The sequence below is a fragment of the Solenopsis invicta genome, chromosome 12 (genome assembly GCF_016802725.1).
Source record: "Solenopsis invicta isolate M01_SB chromosome 12, UNIL_Sinv_3.0, whole genome shotgun sequence".
Taxonomy (NCBI): domain Eukaryota; kingdom Metazoa; phylum Arthropoda; class Insecta; order Hymenoptera; family Formicidae; genus Solenopsis; species Solenopsis invicta.
In genome coordinates this window covers 15,438,772-15,465,246 of record NC_052675.1, presented here as the reverse complement: position 1 = coordinate 15,465,246, position 26,475 = coordinate 15,438,772, and the positions used below count along the sequence as shown (strand labels likewise).

The 26,475-nt window shown below is 36.3% G+C and overlaps 1 protein-coding gene across 8 annotated transcripts in view; it reads left to right on the top strand.

Moving 5' to 3' along the window:
- The window catches only part of LOC105201766 (uncharacterized protein CG43867), an 81,381-nt gene extending 56,083 nt beyond the window's left edge, over positions 1 to 25,298 (top strand). For 3 of the 8 annotated variants that reach the window (XM_026135934.2, XM_026135933.2, XM_026135936.2), the window contains 19 exons: positions 4,861 to 4,923; positions 13,657 to 13,824; positions 14,216 to 14,401; positions 14,653 to 14,864; positions 15,333 to 15,567; positions 15,725 to 15,899; positions 16,058 to 16,294; positions 16,691 to 16,982; positions 17,179 to 17,452; positions 17,779 to 18,168; positions 18,602 to 18,820; positions 21,112 to 21,404; positions 22,016 to 22,349; positions 22,573 to 22,812; positions 22,955 to 23,091; positions 23,192 to 23,321; positions 23,447 to 23,656; positions 23,736 to 23,871; positions 24,215 to 25,298. In XM_026135934.2, coding sequence (XP_025991719.1) covers positions 4,861 to 4,923; positions 13,657 to 13,824; positions 14,216 to 14,401; positions 14,653 to 14,864; positions 15,333 to 15,567; positions 15,725 to 15,899; positions 16,058 to 16,294; positions 16,691 to 16,982; positions 17,179 to 17,452; positions 17,779 to 18,168; positions 18,602 to 18,820; positions 21,112 to 21,404; positions 22,016 to 22,349; positions 22,573 to 22,812; positions 22,955 to 23,091; positions 23,192 to 23,321; positions 23,447 to 23,656; positions 23,736 to 23,871; positions 24,215 to 24,279 — 3,996 coding nt within the window. In that variant the 3' untranslated portion in view covers positions 24,280 to 25,298. The remainder of the gene's footprint in view (positions 1 to 4,860; positions 4,924 to 13,656; positions 13,825 to 14,215; positions 14,402 to 14,652; positions 14,865 to 15,332; positions 15,568 to 15,724; positions 15,900 to 16,057; positions 16,295 to 16,690; positions 16,983 to 17,178; positions 17,453 to 17,778; positions 18,169 to 18,601; positions 18,821 to 21,111; positions 21,405 to 22,015; positions 22,350 to 22,572; positions 22,813 to 22,954; positions 23,092 to 23,191; positions 23,322 to 23,446; positions 23,657 to 23,735; positions 23,872 to 24,214) is intronic. The other 5 variants (XM_026135935.2, XM_039456277.1, XM_011169954.3 and 2 more) reach the window with 5 other exon arrangements.
- The last annotated feature ends 1,177 nt before the right edge of the window (positions 25,299 to 26,475 follow it).

Genomic DNA, 26,475 nt, shown 5'->3' with positions numbered 1-26,475 from the left:
TAATCGTACACTGAGGTGAATTTTTTTTAAATGAAAATAGTACATTTTCTTAAAACAATATGTTTTGATTTCATTTGCAAGCATTTGTTTATTCAGTTTAAATATTTACTTTGAAAGAAATAGACATATTACCTTAAATATATTATTTTGTATTTTTACACTTTTTACATAATGAATTTACAAACAAGCCAATAATATTATTAAACTTTAATTGTTTTTTTTTTAGATTAAAAAATCTAATTATCTTGAATATAAAAACAGTCTAATAGTAAATATTTTATAAACTACGGGAAAAAAATTACTTGTTTAAAAATGATTTCTTTATTTTATTTACATAAATATTTCAATTAAGAAATTTTTAATTTAATTACAAATAAATAAGCTATTATTTACCCACTGAATAAATAATTTTGTCTATGTTAAGTAAAACTTTTTTGTTTTACGATACTTTTTTCTCTCAGTACTAACATTTCGTTAGCATAAAAATCATTTTGACTTATTTAATAAATTAATTTAATTATTGTAATTTTCTTTCTGCAATCATTTGATATAATTAATTAGCTTCAATAAAAAGTGTACAATCGATTCGATTAATTCTTCAAATTTTTCACATTGAAACGCGAAATATAGCAGAGAAGAATCTACTTGTTCGTGATACTAAAGAATTTATTTGTGATGGTTCTTAATCCTCCTGAGAATACGAGTCAACGTGAACAGATAGAAATGAAAAGAAACAGGAAACAATTTAACGATCGCAGAACCAATTTCCGGATTTGAAAATTAGACATTCGCAACTTCGTCGAGATATGCGTCGTAACTATTCGTATCGCTTTTAATTTATCTACTTGCTATAGGATTACAGGATTACCATCGCAACCGTATTTAATAACAATCTGAAAGCGTGTTAAAAGAAAGAAAAGAGAAAGAGAGGGAGGGGGAGAGGAAAGGGTATATAAATAACGTAACCGGAAGTAATTTTCACTTTTGTGGGTTTTTTCTCTTGCCCCGGGAAAAGAAACAAACCGGATCGCCGTACCTTTTCCGCCCCGGCGCTCTTTCCTCCATCGTACTTTCCGTGATTCTTCCCGGCCGCACGCGACAACATCGGGGAACCGACCGTAAATTTTCCCGCGCACAAAGCGAACGAAATTCAAGAAAGTACCCGGCCTCTATGTCGCGCGTCACGCGAGCCACCGATAACATTAACGAGCCAATCCTCGCGACGACGACGTCCAGACGCGCGCGCGCGCGCGCTTGATCTTCCGACGGTTGAAACGCGAGAGGGTGTGTTATCGTCTCCCAACTTTCACCTTTTCCGTGCTTTATGCGTGAGCCTCGACAAATTATGGGGAACCCTGTTGGCCACAGAAAAAAGAAAAAGTTACTCGCCCGCTCCTTTCCTTCCACCCCAAAAATAACGCTTTCTCCGAAACCCCAAATATCCAAAGAACACGTGAGCAACCCCTTTCGTCGCGGCTAAGTTGTTGCTGCTGCCAGTTTGTTACTTCGTTCCCGCAGATATTTTTTCCTAGCAGCGTGTCGAGAGTCTTAGCTCCATTATCGGGCATAAAAGTATACGAAAATATTAGTTTCTCAAGGATCGTCAAAAAATATGAGGTAACGGGCTACATAAGGAAAGGCGGGGCAAGACAGGGTGGCGACACAAGACGGGATATCCCCTATATCGCGCGATTTGAATGTAGGAATCACAATCGAGTATACGTGTTAGATGTGGCCCCTCGGTCGTTGAAAGTTACCCACGAGCCAGCGAAGTAAGCAGCTGCGTTGTTCAGTTAGACCATGATTTATATTTTTTTGCGATGTCCTTACGATTTTATCTCATGTTTTCACGTGTGTGTTAGTATTAAATTATAATATATAATATGTTCAAAGTATATTTTATCTTGCTTACGAGGATACCCTGTCTTGCTGCATCCGTCGACAGAAAGAAATTTTTTTTTTTTTTTTTTTTATAAATAAAATTCATGATTCTCTAAAGATTTATTTAATGATGATTACATTGATATCCAAAGAATATTTAGAAATAAAGATGATTTATTGATTACGAAAGCCTAGCTTTTACTCGTCATCAAATCTTAACTATACCGTCTTGCCCCACCTTCCCCTACAAGCAGCAAGGATTCAAGAACCGAAGGATACAGATGGAACGCATATGCGAAATTTCGCAGATTAGATCAGCCAGAGATACCTTCCGGTGTCATCTCGGCGTCGCAAAAAGCGAAATTTACGCACTGACGACAGTTTGAGAGGTCCCGGTGGCGGCATCCCTCCCTGCGGCTAATGTACCAGTCGTTCTCCAGTCATCCACCCGCCCCACATCGCGGGATTTCCCTCCGCTGGCAGCAGCGTGTCGAGAGTGTGTAACGCGCCGAGAAAGTGCGCGCGTTTTCTTCCCCTCCGCATTAGGAGGAACGTTTCTACGCTTCTCTTCGGCCTCCGCTGCCTTTCCCTCTTCTCCTGCCTCGCGCAGCCCTTTGCCTTTTTCTTTTCCCTCCGACGCCAGATGCTGCTAACTGCGCTCATCCTGATGAGATCCTGGTTTCCTCAGGCCCCCTCGCCTCGCGCTACAGCTCGCGTCTCTTCCCGCCCTCTTCACCTCCCGCCGATCCATCTTCCTCGAAAAAGACGAGATCGCGCGCTACACGGCCGCTTTATTCGCTCGAGTGAGGAGGAACCACGAATTCTTTATGTTCGCCGGCTGCTCTTGTTATTGTGGCGGAGCTGACGATCATTCGTTGCTCGCTGATATCACGGCGGGGCAAAGTATCGCGTAAAAACCGTTTCTTTCAAACGAGAAGATTGCATTTGAGATACACGTACACACACAAAAGGGAGACCGGGTTTGGATGTGTCGGCTTTTTAAGTAATTTTTAGAAAAAAAAACAGATGGAAGATTTTTAAACACTATATATATATATATATATATATATATATATATATATATATATGTTTATAATCATATACCTCTACAACCTATAAGTATTAAAAAAAATATTAATATTGAATTATCATTATAAAGGTTTTAAGCTTAAAAAAGCTACATTGAGAAAAAAAAATGTTAACTTGACTAAAAATTTAGTCAAGTTAACAATTTTTTTTTAGTGTTTGAAAATGCAATTAGCCCCGTACTTCTTGCAGTAACAACGTAATTATAATTATTAATTTTATATTAAATGTTGGAGCGGATTGTTGGATAGATAATTATATTTTTGCTGCTCTAACAGCTTTCACAATAATTTCAAGCAAAGTTTTATCTCTGTCCATTTTTCTTTCTTTCTTATTATCATAGTTTCTGAAAAATAAAGAAATATAAATATATAAAATATATTAATAAACATAATCTCTAAACGATTATTTAAAATATGTCAATACAAAGAAACTTAATTAACTGTAATTTTGGCTCAGTTGAGTCAATCTACTCTACATATCCATTTTTAGTAAAAGAAATTATATTGACAAACTTTGTTATAATAATTAATTAATTGCAGCAAAAATTATCTAAAACATTTTTTACGATTAGAGAAATTGTGATTGGTAATTCCAAAAAAGTAAGTAATGAGAAAATAAAAAAGAAGATAAGAAAATTTTACTTATCAAAATCGTTTTCATAGGTCAGTATTCATAAATTTTTATATTTAAGACCGTCTTAAGTACCTTAAATACCATCTTAAAATGTCATCATCCCATCAGAAAGCCATATTAGCATCTTAAGATATTTCTTAAGATGGTCTTAAAATTGTAAATAATATCTATGATGCGCTTGTATTGTAAACGTAAACCATTTTATACAACAAATTAATATTATAGGTGCATTTTGTTATTGACCCCAAATACTGAAAATCTATAGTATGTATAACGTGAACTATAGATTTTCAATATTCGCAGTGAATTTTGAAACGCAGCCTATATATTAGCAATCTACAGTATAAAAAAGAAACTGCCCTGCCAAATATTGATTGAACTATAAATTTTTTAATAACCAACCCCATATAACAATCGGTCTCATCTTCCCTGATAATAAAATTATCGAAAATTATCGAAGTTCTGAAATACTTTCAAGCATCACTCACCAACGGTTTTTTTTTTTTTACGTCCGCAACTCAATTTTTTTTAAGTACCAACTTTATATTTTTACAATTAGGAGGAAGGTGCAGGTTTTAAAAGTTCGAATCGGAAGCAAAGTCCAATTTGTAGATTTGATTATCAATGAAATTGAAAGTAGTTTTGAGTAGCTGTACGTTTTAGAGATTTTTGTGCAAAATTGTCTTTAGTCTTTAGACTAGTACCAATCTTGGCTAAATCGAGCCGGTTCTTCGAGTCCAGTTCAACTTCATCGTATCCATTAAACTGTCATCGAGCCAGTACTACGTCTCGTCCGTGGACTTAACCAAGTTTGACGAAACTTTCCCTTGCGAAATTAGACATCAAACTACTTGTATGTCTGCGGAACTTTCTCCGATCTCAAGAAGATTGAATTTTTTTACGCATTATTGCGATATTGAAAGTTTTTATCAGCTAGTTTTGATGACGTCAGAGGTTAAAAAACAAAAACAAATTATTTTTCTAATTTAAATGCGCACAAATGAATTTTTATTGAAACTAAAAATACACGCTGCTATCGAAATGACAAAACAGGCAATAACAATTGCGCATAAAAAAAAGAGAGATGTATGTCATGAAATTACAATGCGGCGTTTAACATTGACGGAGTCAATGAATAGAGGAAGAGAGAGAAAGAGAGAGAATCACGGTTAAATGCCGAGATTGTCTATCTCCCGAAACGCCATCAATCTTGTGCGAAGTGACGTATCGCTAAAACGATCCTGCTTTCTGTTTTAGCTCTCGGAGCTCGAGCAGCGGGTGTTGGAGGCGGAGGGTAGGGCGGACGAAGCTGAAGACAAGGTGAGTGAACATTGATATCTCTAGATTGGGAATGTACATACAAGGCTCAACGCGCACGAAACGTAAACGCCGAGAAATGACAAACGCGAGATTTATCTCATTACATTTGATTACGTTTGATACGTGACATTTTTTTTATACAAATTTTTGTTTCTTAAGTCTCATATTTAATTGAGTACTGCAAAAGTATGTATTCTTGGATAGCCTCTTCGCGAGCCAATCTCCACCCCATCTAGGTATAGAATTGGCGACGATACGCGACATATTCCGCGGTGAATCCTGGAACAGTTCCATCTTGCTCCTTTTGGGGTTGTTTATCCCGTCTTATACCATGCACAGGCACGGGTTTCTTTTACCGACGACGAGTCGACCCTATTTCTGCGACCTCGCGCGTTTCTTATCCTCGTATAACTGGCGTTTACCGACGGACACCGAGACGCCCCTCGGGTGAATGGTACACCCTACGTACCCCCGTGAACCCGAGTTACCAGCTGGGGGCAACGGCGAGTTGCCAAATTTTCGCAACCCTACTGACGATGAATCCTTGTACCTTAAAAAGTAGAGCTTCGAAATTAGTATGTGTACTGAGAAAAAAAATTAACTTGACTAACATTTTTAACTTGATTAAATTTCTTCAAATATTTATGTATTTAATTTAAATATGTAAATGCTTGAATTAAAGTTTAAGTATTTATGTATATAATTTAAATACATCAAGTACTTGAAATGAAAAAAATGTAATCAAGTTGAAAATTTTAGTCACGTTAACAACTTTTTTCTAGGCGTCTGCGTGATATTTAAATTAATGTAAATTAATTTTTGAAGCTACGCGTGGTTTTCTAATTCCTCTTTTAATTAATCTTCCGTAGACCAACTAAGGATTCAAAGACTCAGACAATTTTGACTTATTCTGTCTCAAATTCGGTCACATATAAAAAAAAAAGAATAACGTTTCGTGTCGAACAATTGCGAAATCGTATTCTGGTATGTTGGAAGAAGGTACCAGAATTTTTTCAGATTTTTTAGAGCTTAAAAACTTTTAAAAACTTCATCAGTTTCCTCTGACCCGGTTGGACTGGAAAAGTAGCGAAAAAAACGCTAGGTCACGGAGGGTTAATTAAAGTGAAAATGGGTAAGCGGGGTAGCTTTGTTACCGATATTCGCGAAGAGGGCGAAATATCGATTAACGTGGTGTTCGCCGGTATCCGTCGGTATCCGAGCAGGGGTTGAAGGAGAAAGGGGTGAAGAGTGGCGCGGAGGGCGAGAAGCGGGAGAGGGCGAGAGGGAAGAGGGAAGAGTGATAAGAGTAGCAAGATGGCCGTGGCGGCTGGCCGGCGAGGTCGTCGTTTTGTTATGACCCCGAGATTCGCTCTCACGTAACCACGTGCATCCGCGACGGTGCATCCGCGTGGCGACGACATCACCCCCGGCGCCGATCTCTCGGAAACGATCGCCGATCCCCCGCCGCTGCCCGCCGCTGCCGTTGCACGGCCGTTGATCCGTTGTGCGCGTCCACGGTCGAGTGTCGAAGGTCGAGGTCGTTGAAGCCGTCGTTGAAGTCGTCGCGCGTTCCCGTTGTGTGCGAGAAAGAACTATGGCCCGCAGCAGGTGACATCGATGAAAGGTAATGATGAACGCGGTCAGCGCCGCCCGAGGATCGAGAGACCGACGTAATCTCTCGACGTGTTCTTTGTTTCTTAGATGAGCTCGCGAAAATTTTTTTTGTCCGTTTAGTCGCGGCAGACTCACGTCGATCAACGCGAGATGCATCTTCGCGCACACGATGCCACGAAGATATTATTCGGTGGCGTTCGAGTATTAGATGCCGAGCGAAATTCTATCTGGCAGCGAACGTAATCATCATGTGGATTCAAATTTCCCGTACACGCGTAGAATCGAATTTCCAGTTTACGCAATTCACGATAATTGATATAAATTGAGATGTTCTCATGCAGATTCCAAAGACTGAACTTCATACCGGCAATTAAATACCAATTAAATGCCAATATAATCTCGTTCAATTTGAAATTTGATGCTGTGGATATGCAAAACTGAATTCCATGTTTATTTATGACAAGAAATACAAATTAATATATTGTTTATTTTCCTGTCAGTCGTAAAAGCTGAAAATTGCATCAATTGAAATTATACTTAGAAATCGAAAATTTCATCATCTCAGAAATTTCGCGATGATGTAGGATGTGAAAAAATATCCAGATTTATTTGTAGTTTATTTGAATTTGTCGGATTACTTTTAATTATTCGTGAAGCTTGGTTTAACATACACTTTATCTTTTTTAATTCTTAAAACTACGCTGTGAAAAAATTGTTAACTTGGCTAATTATACATTTCAGTTATATAAATGCTTGAACTTTGAAGAAATATAATTTAAAACATAAATACATAAAAGCTTAAATACATAAAAGCTTGAATTGGAAAAATTTAGTCAAGTTAATTTCTTTTTCTCAATGCAGAAAAAAAAAGAGTAAATTAAACCAAGATCAAAGTTAATCTATTGATGGAAATGGATTAAAAAATTGTTTAATCAGCACAAAACTCGGGATAAAATTTCTTAGAAAAATATTATTGTAATATTAGGTAAAAAAAGAAAATTTTTTTAAACTTACAATGAAAGATTCTCAATTAGAAAAAAAATTCAAAAAATTATTAAACTTTAGTATTATATACATTTTAAAAGAGACTATTTTTCTTTTTTATGTTATTATTTTTCAACAAAAGAAAAAAATTTCATAGAGAAAATTTATTTCTTTTAATGAAACTTGTCGATTAAAAAATTAGGAAAAGTTTTAGAAAAATTAAATAAAGATTTTAAAAAATATTTTGGAATATTTATCGTTATTTTGTGTATCAAAATAAAAATGAAAAATGGATCAGTCTTAATTTTATTCCCTCAAAATAAATTCGGGTAATGGAAAAAATAATTTATTGTATATCAGAATATTTTCTGTGCATTTTATCAGAGTTTCATATTTTTTTGAATTTTCGAGTTGAAAACATTTCCTTATTAGATGTACTTTATCGTCTCATGCTTTAATACACTTACTCAAAAGTGTAGCAATATCAATAAAGTAAGAGGTTACAAGTTTTATCGCGCTGCTTCATAGATATCGCAACGGATACGCGAGCGGTGCTTAAACGCGATGTACCGGTTGCGACAGCGACTTAATGAGTCGCGTCTCGTGTAAAATTGGCTTACGGCCAGTGTATGAGTAATCCTCACTTCCCGTCGACATCCGTGCATTAAATAAAACGAGGATATCTTCTCTCTCTTTCTCCCTACGTGTCTTTCGGTGTAGGACCTTATTTCGTGAGGCCATTAAGCTAGTTCGTCAAAGAAAAGTTACATTTTTAAGTTACAATAATATTTAATAATAAAAAATAAAATAAAATCGCTCTTATTTTTATTTTAATATAGTTTGGTATATTTCTTTGCTTGGTCGACATGAGAATTTCGTTTTATTCATTAGTCATTTTAAAAGCGTTGCATGAATAAACAAACGAGTTTGTTTATTAAAAATTAATTCCTTTAATTAAAATTAATTCTGAAAATTTATAGTAAGAGGATTTATGATATGGAATGTAAATTTACGTACTAGAATGAACCGAAAAATGCTTATCGTTATTTAATATTAAAAATTGAAAATTGTATATATATTTTTTAAAAAATTAAGACATTTTTGCTCAAGTCACGACAATTTCCTCTCCATAAATTATAAAATACTTTTGCCGGTTATTAGAGCAGGTGGTCTTAATATCTTCATGCATATTTCATGGGAAATTACGTAGCACGGCGGATCGATATTTGTTAAATAGATACATTGCCCAACACATCCGTACAGTGTCTATATCTATAGTTTTTAATAATTATAAATAATTATCCAATATTCAATTGTTTTATTATATATTTTGTGGAATTTCTAAGGAAATTTTGAATGTTTCGTTGTGATATACGAATCACGGGACTCTTTGCTGTGTCAATGGTTTTATCGCGACAGTCACCGTCGCGTCAGGATGCACGGCGAAGAAAAAAAACCAGTAGACATTTTTCGTTGTCGCTTTCGACCGCTCTTTTATCTCTTCAACGATGGTTTGGAAAGCGACGAAGTGGACGAGCATTCACAGCAGCTGAGGCATTAACGAGCGTTCAACGAAGTTTTGTGTAATTTTATCTAATAAGAATTAGTATTTCGGGTCATGAAAAATTAGATGAGTCACTCTGTACGAGGCGTACTCCGACGCAACTGACTTCGACTTTACCGAAACCTTACGCTCGTTAGAGAGCACGGAATCGTTTTCGTCATCCTCCGAATCTTCTCTCTTTAAAGCCTGCGCTAACGGGACACGTTAGCGGGAAGTGGAGTAGATCGATAAATTTCAAGACGGTCCCGAGAAATGGAACGGGTGGAACATTTATAAATCGAGTCTGTTCCAAGTCGCATCTTCCATAATTCGGCCTTTCTGAAGCAGCCAGTGTCTCGAATTTTTGGCGAATCGCGGAGAATTAAGATGATCTTCTATTCAATTTGGAATTGCACTCGCGTTCAGTGTCTCCGCTATTGTATGAAAGGAATTAATTCGATCATGTTGAAAACTGCTGTCTACTCTCTAAATTTTTTGGAGTGGAATTTTTTTCTAAAAGAGTGGAATTCCACTCCAAAAGTGTGAAAATCCTGCCACTCTTTATCAAGACTGGCCGAATTTTCACACTTTTAGAGTGGGATTCCACTCCAAAGATTTTAGAGAGTAAACTTCATAAAGTGTAGTAAATGTCACTCTAGAACAGTGAAAATTGAGTCTGTGCAATTTTTCAAGTGATCCGTTACTCTAATAAAAGTAAAGATTCACTCTTTTAGAGTGAAAATTGATCCAGTGTAATTTTTCGAGCGATTTGTCATTCTAATAAAAGTCAAAGTCCACTCGTATAGAGTAAGAATTGAGCCTGTGCAATTTTTCAAGTGATCCGTCACTCTAATAAGTCAAAATTCACTTCTGTAGAGTGAGAATTGAGCCTGCGCAATTTTTCGAATGATTACTTTTTGCTCTATGACATTTAAAGGGTGATTTTTCCTCGCTCGTCTTCGCGTCTTCGGCGGCCCTTTTTTTCCCCGATCGATTCGTCATTGCGTCGCGAGGCAGCATCGCAGGGAGCGAGTTCGCTTCGCCTCAGGGTCATCGGCTTGACCCCACGGTGGTTGCGCGTCCCGAGTACATGCATACGACAGTAGCATCCACAAATTCACTCATTGGCCACGAGCCAACGTGACTCACCGCCTCTAGAAAACCCCCGGGTGGTTTATGTACTTGGATTGTACGTTCGTTCGTTCGCTTCGCTTCGCTTCAGTTCGGCGCGATCTTTACCGGCGAGCGGACGGGAAACTGGCCTCTCCGCACGTGCACTCGTCGTCCGCGAGATTCACCGTCTCGTTTTTGTTGTCCACGTCTTATTTGAGGAATTGCTTCGTGCCACCGACCGAATCCTCGTCGGAGGAGCGCTCGTAGTGGCTGAATATTTTCCGACAAATCGCCGGAGCGAGAGAAGGAGCTCCAGTTGGCCATTGAGAAAATCTTTCTAACATGGAAACGTCTAATAGGGGTAAGATTTTACGATAGCCGATCGATTTTATGGGAAGCGTTCCAGTGAAATTTACAAAAATAGCCGAATACGGTGGTTCTATTGCATCAGTTCTGTTTCACTGCCGGCTTCAGTATAATGTTAAAAATATAAATGAAATTGATTTTTGATTACGTAATGAAATCATATTTTGCAAAAAGGCTAATTATGTTACGTAATACGCTTTCGATATAATTTGCTTTTTGCAGAGCTTAAACGATGCAAATGAATTTATAACGCGTAACGCAGAGTTCCATAGAGACAGAGAGAGAGAGAGAGATTTAAATGTTGTACAATGAACGCGTAATACTTTTGGCCGAATGTGCTATTAAACTATTAATTAACTTTCGTCAATATTTCTGAACGAAGAAGTTTAACGACAAAACTTGGCAATTTAGAGTATCGCAATCCTCTTTGTTTTCACTGACACAAAGGCGGCTCCAAATGCTGCTTCTTCTTTAAATGGCTTTGAGCTCCCTAACAGAGCCTCCGTCTCACGTCTCCAAATTAACGCCGCAGAGCCCTGAACGTGCGCTGAAACTAACTTTAGGGAAAGCTCAACTGAAATCATCCTCGCTAAGTCTGAGGTCGATGATTCCCTCTGCGCCGGTGAACGCCGTAAGGGCCGCGATGCGACCGCAAAGACGGCGACGACAATGAGAGAAAACCGAAAGCGTGCGCGAGGAAACGCGCGGGCCACGGGAGAGAACCGCCGGGGGTTTGCGTGGAGGATAGAGACGGAGAAAGATCGATATAAGTAAGGGTAGCACATGCACGACGACGACGACGACGACGACGACGACGACGACGACGACGACGACGACGAGGACGACGAGGCACACGCCGGGAAAACATTCGGCGAGAGAGAGGATTTCCCCGTATTGATTTTCTCTCGAGTCCCCTTTCGACTAGTCGCCGCGGACGTTCGCTCGCTCTCGCCTGTTCGCGGCCCGCTTACCGTACATATCCGTCGAGCCGTTAAGGCGATATCGATTTTTGACAGCTGCTCTCCGCCACGTTATGCACCGTGTGCAACGCCATACGCCATACGCGAATGTACGGTACGTACGCACGGTGTGTGGGAAGGGTTCTCTCCCCGGCATGCACACAAAGCCTCTATCTCTTTCTTCTCTCCCTCCCTTCCCCCCCTCTCTCTCTCTTTCTCTCTCTCTCTCTCTCTCTCTCTCTCTCTCTCTCTCCCGCACGACGCGACGCAACGTAACGCACGCAACGCGGTGTGACATCATAGCGTATACGCATTCTCGTGCGAATTCGATCCGCACGTTGGCTTGTTATTGCTCGGTGAGGCAGAGCTTGCTGGGCTTTTTCGCTCCTCCAAGTTCGTACTAGCGCGATTATTCGTCGCTAATCCGATGCTCAGACAGATTTATCTTTTTTTTTTTTTCCTCTCAGTGTTCTCAGTTCGGAGATTATATGCAGTTTTATATTGCAGAGGGAATTGGAATTCCCTCGGCAGCCCGATGAATACGCGATTACTCGACAACCGAGTATTCGGCGGTACGCTGGTTTCTCTCGTTTCGCGATTATTCCCTATCTATCAGCTTTCTGGAGTAATTATTTAGCATCTGTTGCCGGCGATTATTTGCGCACTATCGGATTTTCTCTTCGGTACACTGGAAAAAAAATTTTACGAATAGATAATTAACGGACTCTCGAAATAATCAATGAAGAAGAGGTACAGGTGATGCGCGGATCTATTAAAACATTACTCACACAAAAAGTTCAATGTCCGGACATTTCGACTCTTGTTTCAAATAAAAATGAAAAGAACTCGAAAAGATTTAATTGAAAATGACTCGAAATAGAGTCGAGACGTCCGGACATTGAACTCTGCATGTAAGTAACGTGATTTTAATATTCATAGATGCGCATCACCTGCAGCGCTTGACTCTCATTTGCCACTTTATCTTCTTCTTCACTGAAAATTTTTTATGTTCAAGTAGACGTATTTATTTTGACATTATTTCCTTGATTTAAAAAAATTATTTCCTAAGTAAAGCAAAATTAATTATTTTATACTAGCTAATATTTATTTAAATCAAGAAAATGATGTTAAAATAAATATATTTATTTGAACACTTTTTTCAACGTACTTCCTCAACATTTCTGGTTTACGACTATCGAGTAGCCTTTACAATATTTTCCAGTCGAACGAGATAAGCGTTTACTGCCCTGATAAAATTAAAAATCGAAGTGTTAGTCGAATGTAAAGTAAGAGTGATGGAAGTGTACACTTCTAGGAAGTGTAAATTGGGACAATGGAACGTGAAAGAAGAGCGTTTCAACAACCGTACGCTTCTTTTACTTATATTTCGCTGTTTCGATTCACGCTTTGTGCGAGTTTCGTTTACTCTTCTATCACTCTTCCCCTTATATTTGATTTACGTTCTGATATTTTTTCGCCCGGGTGCCTTTGATTCGTGATTATCTGTGAGTGAGCAAAAGCTCTCCGTCAATATTTGATTTCATTGAGTTCTCTTAGAGATTAGGATACTTGTCCTGCTAGCGAAATTAGTCCTAGAGATTATTTGTCGGCATACTAGGAATATATATATGTAGCCTGTAAATAATTTTCTGCGTAAATTGTTATATAAATCGTTTGATAAAAATGTGGCGAAGCAGCGAAATATTCGGAAATATGCTTAAAAATATTTATATAAATGCATTTCTCTGCACATTTTAAAACAATTATTATCTAATAATCAAATAAACTATTCAGCGAAATCGAAAATAAAAGCTGTCCGAGAATTAAATTTCGAAAAAGTAAATTTTAATAATAAACTTTTATCCTTTATTTAATTTCAAACAAATTTGTTGCGTAATTTAAAGAGTAGTCAAATCTTCAGGTATTTAAAAAATTTACAATTTATGACGACTGACAGTCTTTGAACATTTCTTCCTTGAACTAATGAAAGAGCATTTTCCAGTTAATCATGATATTCGTGCGGAGATAAAAGATGATTCACCGATGATTAAATCTGGATAATTGTGCGCGTGTTTACAAATCGAATTCGATGTCTTCAGGAAGTGTAACATTAACATAAGTATTGAGCGCTTGCTCACACTCTGTCTATTTCAGGTACGGATGATGGAGGAGCGGCTAGTGAAGGGTGAGTACTGCCTCAGCACATCCGGCGTTGGTTCTCCGCCGCATTCGCTGCCGTCGACCTCCGGTACGCAGAATGACAAGATCGAGGAGGTCCATTGTGCCTGCATTTCGAAGCTAGAGACTCAGGTCGAGGAACAGGTAAAGTATAGTTCTTACAGTGTCAAAAATCTATTATGACGTTGAAAAAACTTTGAATAACATTGTATACAAATCATTTTTAATTTATTTTACCAAGAAAAAAGTATCGAATATTTTTGTTGGCAACATAATTATCGAAGGGTTTTATAATATAAATCAACATAATATAAAATTGTATTACTTAAATAAATAATAATTTGATGATTTATCTAATAATATCTACCTAAATATTGTGCACGCGCTTATTGTTTATTTGAAAATGATCACGCGATTTACGATTTCTTTTCTTAAGATTTTGGATTATCTATAATTTTTCTCGAGATATCTGATTACCCGAATGGGCGGAATCGAGTTATCATCTTATCAAACAGTCATCATCGTTCGTTCACAGAGGCAGTTACGGCTGCAAGACGCCAGGCAAGTGGAAGCGAAAGCCGCGAGGATAAAGGAATGGGTCACTAATAAGTTAAGAGAATTGGAACAACAAAATCAACACCTGAGGGAACAGAACAACAAGTGCAACCAGCAACTCGAGTTGTTGCGTAATCATATAACTAATATTGGACTCAAACCTCCCGTAAGTTTCTTGGAATAGCTCGGCATTTTTCTCTCTTTTTAACTTAGTTTTTAGTAATTAAATGTATTCAAAATTATTTGGAAATAATTGCAAATTATTTTATTATTACACGTATTTTTTTATTTATCATCTTTGTTATATACAGGTATTCATTTACAATTATAACTTTACGCATAAAAAAGTTATAATGCTTGTGATGTAACGAAAGTTGGCAGATATAACAGTCTTAACGCAAATTTTCGTAATTACAGGCACCGACGAGAGCGTCGTTGTCCCTCGAAGTGGATCCCACCTTACGTATCGATCGTAGACGATCGGAGAGCTTGGAGCGTACACCGCAGACGGCACCGGAGTGCGTGCAGAACACCGTGGCGGAACCGCAAACAAGCACAAAGCACCGAAGGCATTTGTCCGCTTGCGGCACCATCCAACGAGGAGTCGCGGCCGCCAACATGGATTCGAGGTAAAGCTTCCGCCCGAAAAATGATTTCTACGAGGCTAAACACTTGTTTCATTATTTTCGCGAGAACACTATATGTATTCGACTATAGTATCTCGATTCTCCTTGGGAGGCCTCACGACGTAATAGCGGCGCCCGAGTTTTCGAAATGTGGTACCCTGTAACGTCCTGGGACTTCCTGAGGGGATCCGTCGTCCCACCCTCTTATTATATTTTTATTATTACATGTATTTAATTTATTATATTTATTATATTTATAAGTTTATTATATGTTTATTATATGTTTATTATATACATTATGACACATTTTATAACATTTTAAATTATATTTACGTGGTGCTTTTAATTTAACGAGCACTAATCAAATTTAAAGATGCAGCGCGCACACGCACACACGTACACTCCACGTACACAAGGTAACTGAATTGATTCTGTGCTTTATACTTGCCGCTTCTCTTTATCCTCTCTTAGTCTACTGTCCGAGGAGCTGGCCGCGGCGGTGGAGAACCTGGTGATGCTGCCAAATATATCCGGTGTTTCGGAGGCGAGTCGAGATAGCGGAAGCTCGGAAGCGGTACATGACTACGCTGAGATATATACGCCTAGCCGAGAGGGCATGAACTGGCTGCAAGGAAGCGGACAAGGTCCTCGTCCACCGACTCCGCCGTTGCACAGGTTTCCCAGCTGGGAGGCGAAAATATATCAGGTAACAAAAACATTAATTTCAATTTTTTTAAGACACAAACGCAGTGAAATCTGTAAAGATTGCAGTGATGCATTAATTAAAATTTTAAGATAATATATATTGTTGTTTAAATTCATATTAATTTCTGAAATAACTGAGCCTCGATGACCATTTGTAGGTAGCGGACGGTGGTCTTGGCATCGGTCCACCGACAAACGAGGAGTCCGCACCCTCCACGATGACCACCACGACGAGTTCGTCGAAGCATTCTCAGGCCACTGGACACAACTTGACAGCGCATAACTCTCAAGGCTACTGCGATATATCTGTTCCAGTATACGCTACTGTTAAAGGTAGATTATAAAAATACCAATTAAATTTTGGAAATTAGCGAAAGGAAAAGAAAATAACAAGAATGTAGAAGATAAAAATTGCATTTACCACTGTAATAGCTCTGTAATAGTTCGTGTAAATTTGCGATGCTTGTTTTTATCGATCGTATATTTTTCAGGACGTGCCAGTCAAATCAGATCCATGCCTTTCGGCGACAGTTCTGATGATAGTTCGGATGGCGAGGAACATCCGAATCAGACTGAAACTAATACTAGAATTACCAATAGTTCGTCCGACAATACAGATTCCTCTCTCGGTAGCGGAAGCAGTCCCTCGAAAAGTATCAAAACAACCAGTAGCCTCAGTCCTGCGAAAAGAAGTTCTAGCGGATCTCCGAGTAAAAGCGTAAAACGTGGTGAGTTAATTAATATAATTTTTCCTTTGTCTGTTTATTTTAAGATAAAATTTCAATTAGTATTTAACTTTTTTTTTTTTTTTTTTAACTACCTTTCAAACAACCTTTTAAAATAATTTCATTCATTTTCCAAATATAAAGAAAAATTATAATGAATAATAATGAAGTAATATTTTTATTGCTACTAATAATAAGTATCTATAATTATTTCTATTGAAAAATATATTACATAAATTAAAGATATTCTTGTAATTTTTTGATTTTATTTTGATAAAATATCTTGAAAAAATAATAAACAGACGCAAAGAAAAATAAACTATTGAGCATTTAAAAGAGGAAAATACTCTGAAATTTACGTAAAGATATCCAACAACTTTAAGTTTGTTTGGTTTGCAGATACTTCTCTCGAGTCAGGACTATCCGAGGATTACGCAATACCTCCAGATGCACTAAGTTCGACATCTCTAGAATCTAGCATGCCTAGCCTCCTAATGCGCGTCTCTGGCGAAAGTCCAAAGAGGCAGGAATCGCTGGAGAAAACGGGTCATCTGGCGAAATTAGGCGGCAAGTTAAAAACTTGGCGGAAACGATGGTTCGTGTTGAAAAACGGTGTATTAACGTATTGGAAGAGTCAAAATGACGTCAATCGAAAACCTCAAGGCCAAATAATTTTGGACGAAGTGTGCAGGTATGCGATACAAGATAGCTCAAGATAAATTTATAAATCACTAGGAAAAAAATTTGATTGATGAAGACTGTAAAAGATAATCACGAGAATTTGAAAAGATTTTTTAATGTGTTTAGAAAACATTATATTTAAGTATATTTAATTTTTATTTCTTTTGAAAAACCTGCATTTGTTTTATATATTTTGTATCTTCCAGGATCAATAGAGCTGAAGGAGCTGCTACGTTCGAAATAGCCACAGGAAAGAAGACTTATTATTTGACTGCGGACTGCATTGCCACGATGGAAGATTGGATAAGGGTGTTGCAGAACGTGCAGAGGCGAAATGCAACGAAACTCTTGCTCAGTAGAGAGGATAATAAACCAACGATACAAGGATGGTTAACAAAAGTGAAAAACGGTCATGCAAAAAAGTGTTGGTGCGTGCTTATCGGCAAGATGTTCCTTTACTTTAAGTGCCCCAGTGATACGGTGAGTATACACGAATAAATGTGAATACAAACGTAGAGGCATTATCAAGATACAATGATTGAATGATAAACGAGTTTTGTTATTATCATGATTAATTTAAATATTTTAAAATTAATTAAATACTTTAATACTTATAATAATTTGATTGATTAATTACTATTAAATTTATTGTTTTATACTAAAATTAAGAAATTACTTTATTGATTATTTTTCCTCCAGCAAATTTACTTGTTCAATAAAAGTTGCATAATTTTAATTTTTTTTTTTTAATTTTACTATGCTATTTTATATAATAATACATATTTAATTGGTCTTTTGATCACTAGAATCCTATCGGCCAAATTAATATGAGAGACGCTCGAGTAGAAGAGGTAGAACATGTTTCGGACAGCGATAGCGAGGAGAGAGACGCCGAGTGTCCACATGAGAGAACAATCGGCATCTTCCCCACGCATCAAGGTCCAACTTATCTACTGATGCCATATAAGCAGGACAAGGACAATTGGCTGTACCACTTGACAGTGGTGTCGGGTGGTGGACCAAGCGCGGGCACACAATATGAGCAACTGGTGCAGAGACTGATGGAAACCGACGGTGATTCCAGCTGCGTGCTGTGGCGGCATCCTCTGCTGCTACACACGAAAGAAAGCATTACGAGTCCGCTGACAAGTCTGACCTCTGAATCCCTGCAAACTGAAGCTATAAAGCTTTTCAAGGTTGACCTCATCGCGATTCTTTGATTGCTTCTTTACGATTTATATTTTATTATAATTGTTTCAAACATTCTATTACATCAGTTTTTACGATACTTTTAAAACTATGATTTCTATATAATTCTTTTTTTTTATTCTTCATGTATATGGACATATTTGTTTAACAATTTAAATACGGAATTTTTAATTTACAAGATTCCACTCAATTTTTGCATAGATAAATATTATTTTTAATTATATTTTTACTTTTAATTATTAATATTTTGATATAATGAAATTTATTCTTCTTAGCTACATTTTTCAGTTTTTTTATTTACATTTAAAATATATATAATCTCAAATACGGAAAAGTATGTAGCAAAACGTGGCTAAAATGAACAAGTTTATTGTATCTAAAACATGGCTAAAATAATTTGACACATGTCTTATCGTACAGGTCTGTCAGCTGTTTATGTCGGTGGCAGTAGAACAAGCAGGTATCGACTACCATGTGGTTCTAGCGCAAAACGCATTACAACAATGCCTAGACCAACCTGAACTTCAGTCTGAATTTATTTGCGCATTGGTAAAGCAGACAAGTCGTCACACGCAACACCGTTTGGGCGTACAGGTAAAAAAGGCCGCCAGACTTGTGTCACTGGGTACTGCGCGCGTTGTAAGTCCTGCTTATTGTTTAACAAAAAAACAACATTCAACCATCCTGTACCATTTTTGAAGTTAAAGCGGCACTCATTGATCATCCGCGGTTTTTCTTTTAAACTTGGATAGATCTCATCTTTATCTCATATGCATCACATTAAATTCTTTTCAGTATCATTCGATATTTCTTTCAACGTGGAAAATGGTACACTGGGTATGCTTAGTCAAGTATTATAAACAATCCTTCCGGGCGTGGACACGGAGTAATGGTTTAGCGGAATGGTTCGACTAAAAATATAGCACTTGATAATACTTAACGACAGAGATGCGCCGCTTACCGCCGCCACAATACTTGACCAAGTTCAACGACTATTTTAATTTTAACAATCATTCACACATTTAATTCTAATTTGCCGCTTTAAGTGTGCTGTCTTTTTTAGACTCTCACTCTATTTCAATCGCATGCATTTTCTGTTAGGCATCACCATGGTGTTAAGTTTCATTTACTTTTTATCATATACTTTAATATTTATACATCATATACCCGATCAAATTACCCTAACGCCCATGTGAGCCGAACATATTTCGACGATTATCATAATACTCGACGTAAATGTCTATCGATCTTGCGTCTGTTAAATGTATGTTACAAGCATATTTTTCTTGAATGAGAGATCCGTCAAAATACGTTCCGCGCCACACACACACACTTGCAGAATGGTATGTTGGTGTACATGAGGACACACACAGAAAAAAACATTTTTAAATTCTTTTTTTTTCTAATTTTTCACACGAGTTCCTTTTTTTATAATAGCTGCAATATATAGTTACTTGGATATTCTCTGTTTGAATGCTGCTTAGAGATTTTAGATTCTTATCGCCGGAATAGATTTTATTCTAACAATTAAAATTTATATAATCCTTTAAGTACAACTTCCCAGATGATACAAATTTCTAAAAGATGTTACGAAGCTGTTGTAAAGATGTCTAAAAAATGGTTTAAACATCAAAGATATCTCTAAGACAGCTCATAGATAACTTTTAAGTTTTTGTATTACTTCAATTCCTTTACCTTTGTTCCTCACTGTTATCCTTTTCTCTTTCCTCTTCTGTCTATCCTTCTGTCCTTCAACTTTATTGAAAAAGAAAGAGATATAGTACATGGACATGTGCCGAATTTCGCATCACTAGAGGCAAACTTGTGAACAAAAAGAGCCTCAATCGTCTCATGTAATGTCAACGAAAACGTAAACGCAACGCTTTACAGTTGGTACGGTAGATTCACGTGGCCCAAAAGCTTTCCTCATTGACACATTTTAATTTTCATGCAATTTTTAAGGGTTTATATCGAGTACGCGTTTTTATTTAATTAACACGTAAAGTTGTGCGTTGAAATTTCGATTTCTCGTGCTTATCCACTAACTAACTACTACCGAAACACAATTAATTCAAATTAAATCTACTTTCTGGTAGTGCAAATTTTTCATAAAAGAGATCTACATGTCGTGTGAAAGATCAGTTAATTAAAGAAAATCAATTGAGATTTCTTCTTCAAAATTACGAATTTCTAATTTTCGAGATTACGGAATGATTTTCAATTTTTTTATTCTCTATTTCTTCTTATTTGATTTATTATATATTTGTCAATTTTATTCTATAAAGAGAATCACACTGAATCAAAAAATAAAGCGATGTTTTTCCACATTGTGTTGCACTCAATTGTCAATTACATCTATTTCACCAAATAAATGGAAAAAAAATCAATCTTGAGAATTTGAGAAAATTAAATGTAAAATAATTTTTTCAAGTTCTTAAAAACCTAAAACCACTGTTGCACCGAAAATCTTATTTAAAAAGATTATCACTTATGTACATGTGTAACACAGACAACACTAATACAGTAAGAATAAATAAGAGTAAAATAGAAAAGAATAGAAAAGCCAAAATCTTTACTGATTCTCGCTTTTACTCGAAGGACAGAAATTCGATTTGGCAGAATTAATCTCCTTGGTTTCTTTTATTCCGCTGATTTTTCGCAAAATGTACATATTCGCGATTGAAATAGCATCTATGCATACATATGGAGAATGAATATCCATCTATAAAATAACAGCTGAAGAAAGTAAAAAGTAATAAATTGCTGAAAAGATGAAAAAATAAAACGGCATGTATAATGCAAATATCGAGACGTTTTGTCACTCGTGTAAAACGTGTCGCGTTCACCCTTTGACGACGAGAGAAATAGTATACTAGGATTGGCTGAGTATACATGTCGGGACATAGTAGTATGCCAGCATACCATTGCAGCAGCTCCTCCTCTGCGCCACGCAATCGCTCTTCACCTGCGATACGCAAAGTCCCGCGGCAAATGGCAGCGGTGAAAATGCGGACGCGCAATCGACGGCCTCGACTTCTCACAGTCCTCCGCTCACGCAGGGCCATTCGACTTCGACTATCTTGGACTGCAAAACTAATCCCGCGCAGTATGTGCTTATCCAGGGATGGCAGCTCTTGGCGCTCGCCGTTTCCCTCTTTCTGCCCAAAAACAATCGGCTACTATGGTACCTGAAACTGCACCTGCAGAGAAACGCTGACAGCAAGTGAGTGAAAGCCCCGATCAGACAGTGGATCAATTATTGCAGAGAGAAACGTGAAGAAACAGCTTCTCTCAGATCATTCCAAAGGAAAATAAGAAGAAAAGTCTCTCTCTTTTTCTTTTTTCTCAGAAAGAAAAAGTTTCTAAACAATAGCGCTGTTCTAATTTAATTTTAAACGTAAAAGTAAATTTTAAAATTTTCAAAGTTTTAAGGCAATTTCTTTCCATTCAATAAAAATATTGAATATTTAAGAAATGAGAGACTAAGCTTACAATATTCGTGAATCTTAATAATTTTTATTTATTTTTTGCAGGCATAAGTTAGATGTAAGTTTATATTTCTATTTTTTCCCTCGCAAATACGTACAATTAGATTACGATTACGAATCTTGCTAAGTTCTTTGAATCTAAAACTTTTCTACACGTATTACTAAAGCAAAAATTTCAGCGATAGTCTTCTTGATAAATGAAATTTAAATGATTAAAATCGAGTTCAATAAAATCGATTAAAAGCAAATCCAATAAACAATTAGAAAACTACATTTTTTTCTGCAATGACAGATCCAATTCTAATTTTCGTTGTTCACATTCGTCTTGTAAATTGTATTTTGCCAGAACGGAGTGCGGCAAGTATGCTGCTTACTGCGAGAGAGCCTTGGAGAGAACATTGCAGAACGGCGGTAGAGAAGTGAAACCGTCGAGAATGGAAGTACTGTCGATACTGATGAAAAATCCGTACCATCATTCATTGCCGCATGCCATACCAGTTCACTTTCTGAACGGCACCTATCAGGTCGTCAGCTTCGACGGTAGTACTACGATAGAGGAATTTCTAAATACTTTGAATCAGGAGATCGGCTGCAGGGACGTTCATCAATCCGGCTTCACGCTATTCAGCGATGACCCAATCGAGAAGGATCTGGAGCATTTCATTGATCCAGAAGCGAAGGTTTGTGAAAATTTCTTTTCACGCTAAATTATTTATATCACTTGCGACTATTTGCATAAAAAAAAAAGATATCAGTAAATATTTTAAATATATTAATGAGATTAATAAAAATTTATAGTGTATTTCTAATAAAACTTTATAAAATTAAAAAAGTTTTGATATAATAAAAGAAAATTTATTTTTCTACTTCAGTCTTTAAGATTTGATACAAACTATGTTTTAGCTATGTGACATTATCTCAAAATGGGAAACAGCGTTACGAGAAAAAGGCTCGGGAAAATTCGAGAATACCAGAGTGATACAATTAACATACAAATCTCGTTGCTATTGGCGGCAAGCTGCTAAAATGGAAACGGACAAGGAAAGGCTTTTGCTGTGTTACCAAGTGAATCAACAAGTTGTGCAAGGAAAGTTTCCGTTAAATCGTGAACTTGCTTTCGAACTAGCATCGTTGATGGCACAGGTATGATTTATATTAGTTACATATACATATATTACATGTTTTTTATATGTATATATTTTAAATTGTAAACAAGTGTTTTATTTTCTACTAATTATAAAAGATAATTAAATCAATACATTATTCTGTTTAATCAATGTCATAGATTGATTTTGGAGAATACAACAATGATAAAGCGCGCGGCAGCGGTCCCGGAAACAATCCACATCATCTCGTACTTCAAGCTCTGGACAAATTTTATCCAATACGCTATCGAGCCAACATTACCGCCGATCAATTGAGGTGAATAATTGATAATTCGAGAGAACAAATTTAATTAGAATTTAAATGTTATATTGTACATTTCTCGTTGTTTTATAATAAATTATTTTGACTCCATTAGGGAATTGCAAGAGAAGTTGCAGGAAAAGTGGATTGCGTTAAAAGGACGTAGCGTAGTGGACTGTGTTCGTATATATCTCACATGCACCAGAAAGTGGCCTTTTTTCGGAGCTACCTTGTATCAAGCAAAGGTATAATGATGTAATTACAAATATTTTATAAATAGAGACAAGATGATTGTACAATATGTATAGATTATAATATAATATTGTGATTATGTACGTGATTTGATTTTATTCTAAAATAACTTATTTAGCTGAAACAAACTGATCCCGTGACGGTCTGGATAGCAGTTTCCGAAGATAGTGTAACGTTGCTTGAATTGCAAACGATGGCTGTCATGTGTCGGTATAATTATGCGAACATAGTGACGTTTGGCGGTTGTTTAGATGATTTTATGCTCGTTGCTTGCCCAGATGAAGGTGCAGCCGAACAGAAACTGCTCTTTGCACTCTCCAAACCCAAAGTGTGTATAATTTTAATATCATAAAAAATTAATAATTTAGAAAAATATTTTATTTATATCGGCATCGCAACACTTTCAGATTTTAGAGATAACGTTACTGATCGCCGACTATATGAACGCACTGGGCCACGCACTACCGGGTACTCCACAAATGAATACTCTAACACGCAATGGATCACATCGGTCTATCAAATCCACTTTGAGACCTGCGACTGGTCGGTGAAAAAGAGATTTCTGTTTTGTTAATACTAAACGTTGTTACAAAATTATAATTATATAGAATTATTTCAAAAACTAATAAGAAAATAAAATTATTATAAACATGATCCAGAATAGTTATCCTTCATTAATTATTTTTTATTTTACGAATTATACTTTTAAAGATACTTTTAATCTTTCGAATTAATTAATTTCTTGATAGATAAGCAACAAGTTAAAAATTAAAATTAATAGATTTGTAACTGTTTTTTGTCTAATAAAACAACTATGTATTGTTGGTCAATAATAAGTTAATCTTAATATTTTAAAAACAGTGCTTAATAAATTTTATTTTTGCAGGTTCAAGCTGTCTTCCAACTCAACCTGATATATTGAAATCTACGCCAGATCACCAAAGACCTTAATAAAAAGGCTGGTTACATTAATTTTTTGGAAACAATGGAGAATATATTTCTTGAATGCGCACGGAGATCTGATTACAATGCATATTTTCTGTTGCCCTTTGTATCATATAAAGGCAGCGTAACAGTGCAGTATTAGTATCGTACACTGCGATGTGCGGTGCATCGTCTTTTTTTCTGCGCAGTCAAAACGCAGTCGCAGACATGAATCACGTTTATGTTTATGTCGTATGTGCATGTAAATTAGTATCGACGCTTGTAAGAACGTATCTGTGTAAATAACTTAACAATGAGCGCAAGAACCACGAATAATCTTGTTGGTGGTTTAAGGATCGGCTGAAATCGAATCGAATCGATATGTAACACTGCCTAATTAACGTGTGCGATTACACATCGAATAGTTTCATCCCGCGGCTGAGACTTTTGCTACGTATTTATATATCAAAAACACAAAATAGAAATGAAGAAGGACGCGTAAAGTATTTCGTAATAGTGATGTACTCACCGTATCGTGTATATATTAATCAAAGTTATTAAATGTTTAGGAGTATATCTCGAAAGACACACAGCGATGCGTTCTTTCCCAATTTTGTCGAGTGAATACCTCTGCATGAATGTTATCGCTATGTAATATATGATATATTTCGTAACGCAATTCTTTCTAATTCTATCAGTTTTTGTTGTTTATTTTTATCGGATAAAAATCAATTTCACTTAAATTTATTATATTAAAATAAATTAATTTTTGTTATAGATTTTATATTTAAATTTAATTGAAATTGAGAGTTTAGATTTAATCCAGATCTGAGTCGTGTGGGAGAATTTAAATTTAATTGAAAAATTGTATATTTCATAATTTGAATTTATTTAAGTTTAAATTCGATTTTGTGATATATTCGGGCAAGAAAGAAAAATCTAAATCAAGAGAGAAAAGACGAAGATAATTTTATTTCAACAGGCACATATTACAATATAGTAAATGGACCTAGTAAACGGAAGCATCATATTCCGTTTACTGATAAGAAAAGAGACTGACTATTTTTCTTTTTTCTCATCTTTGGACATCTATTTGCTTTTATGTGAGGCTACTCGCAAAATCGATCAATAAACAAAGAAAAATCCAATATACTCATATTAACTTTGATAACAGCTAGTCTCGTATCTGATATTTATTTAATGTATAAGCAATTACACATGGTCTCTTTCTTTTTTTTTACACGACCAAATAGATGTAATTGGGAACGTAATTTACTATTTAATATAATTAACGTTGCGTTCCTGCGCGTAATACGTGTGCAACACTGTGTATTAAAACATACGTAACGATTATAGCGTTGTCTATATATACATAGAAAGTGAGAGAACGAGAGAGTGAGCGAGAGAAAAAGAAGTTTTGTACTCGCGTTCGACGTGTCCTACGTAACTAGTAAACGTCTTCCTTCTAGCAGTTACAAACTATAAGCTGAAAGTAGGGCTTTCGTGCAATACTTCCACGGTTTTGTAAATTTTCGAGACTACTATGCGTCTGTGTCCCAAACGAAATAACGAATATTAATTTTCAAAATGTCTGGAAGATCTGTGAAAAATCTCAAACATCTTCGCGATTTCCTTTCAATATCTGGAAATGTGGACGGACTAAGGCGCGGCGCGTATACTCTGCTTCATTTAGCACATTGTGAATGTTTGTACGAATAATTCGAACCTCAAACTATTGAGAGCAGTACAAAGATATGCAAGAATGACATTTTGTCCTTAATTTTTTATATAATATATCGAATGCTATCGCGTGGGTGATTAGCACCTATGTGTGTATCGTGACATAGTTGCGGAAATCGTACGCGTATTACACTCACTTATTCGTGTAAATATCATGAGAACAGACTTGCGTTTCTAAAAAGTTAGTAGAATCAAAATAGGCAGCTAGCAATTTACACAATTGAGCTCTATCTGGATCGCATTCTACCGAGCCTATCTCACATCTTACATTTATATTTATTATTTATTCGTATGAAAAGAAAAGGTACGAGCGAGACAAGTGGAAAACATTGTGTACTATTGTACAGAAGAGCAAATAAACTGCACATTAATACAATTTTACAGACATCAGTAGCTCGAACTATTTTTTTTATCTTATTTAAAAAAGAGTATGCTGATAAAAAGAGAACTATAAAGATATCAAGGAAATTTATAATTTAAAGA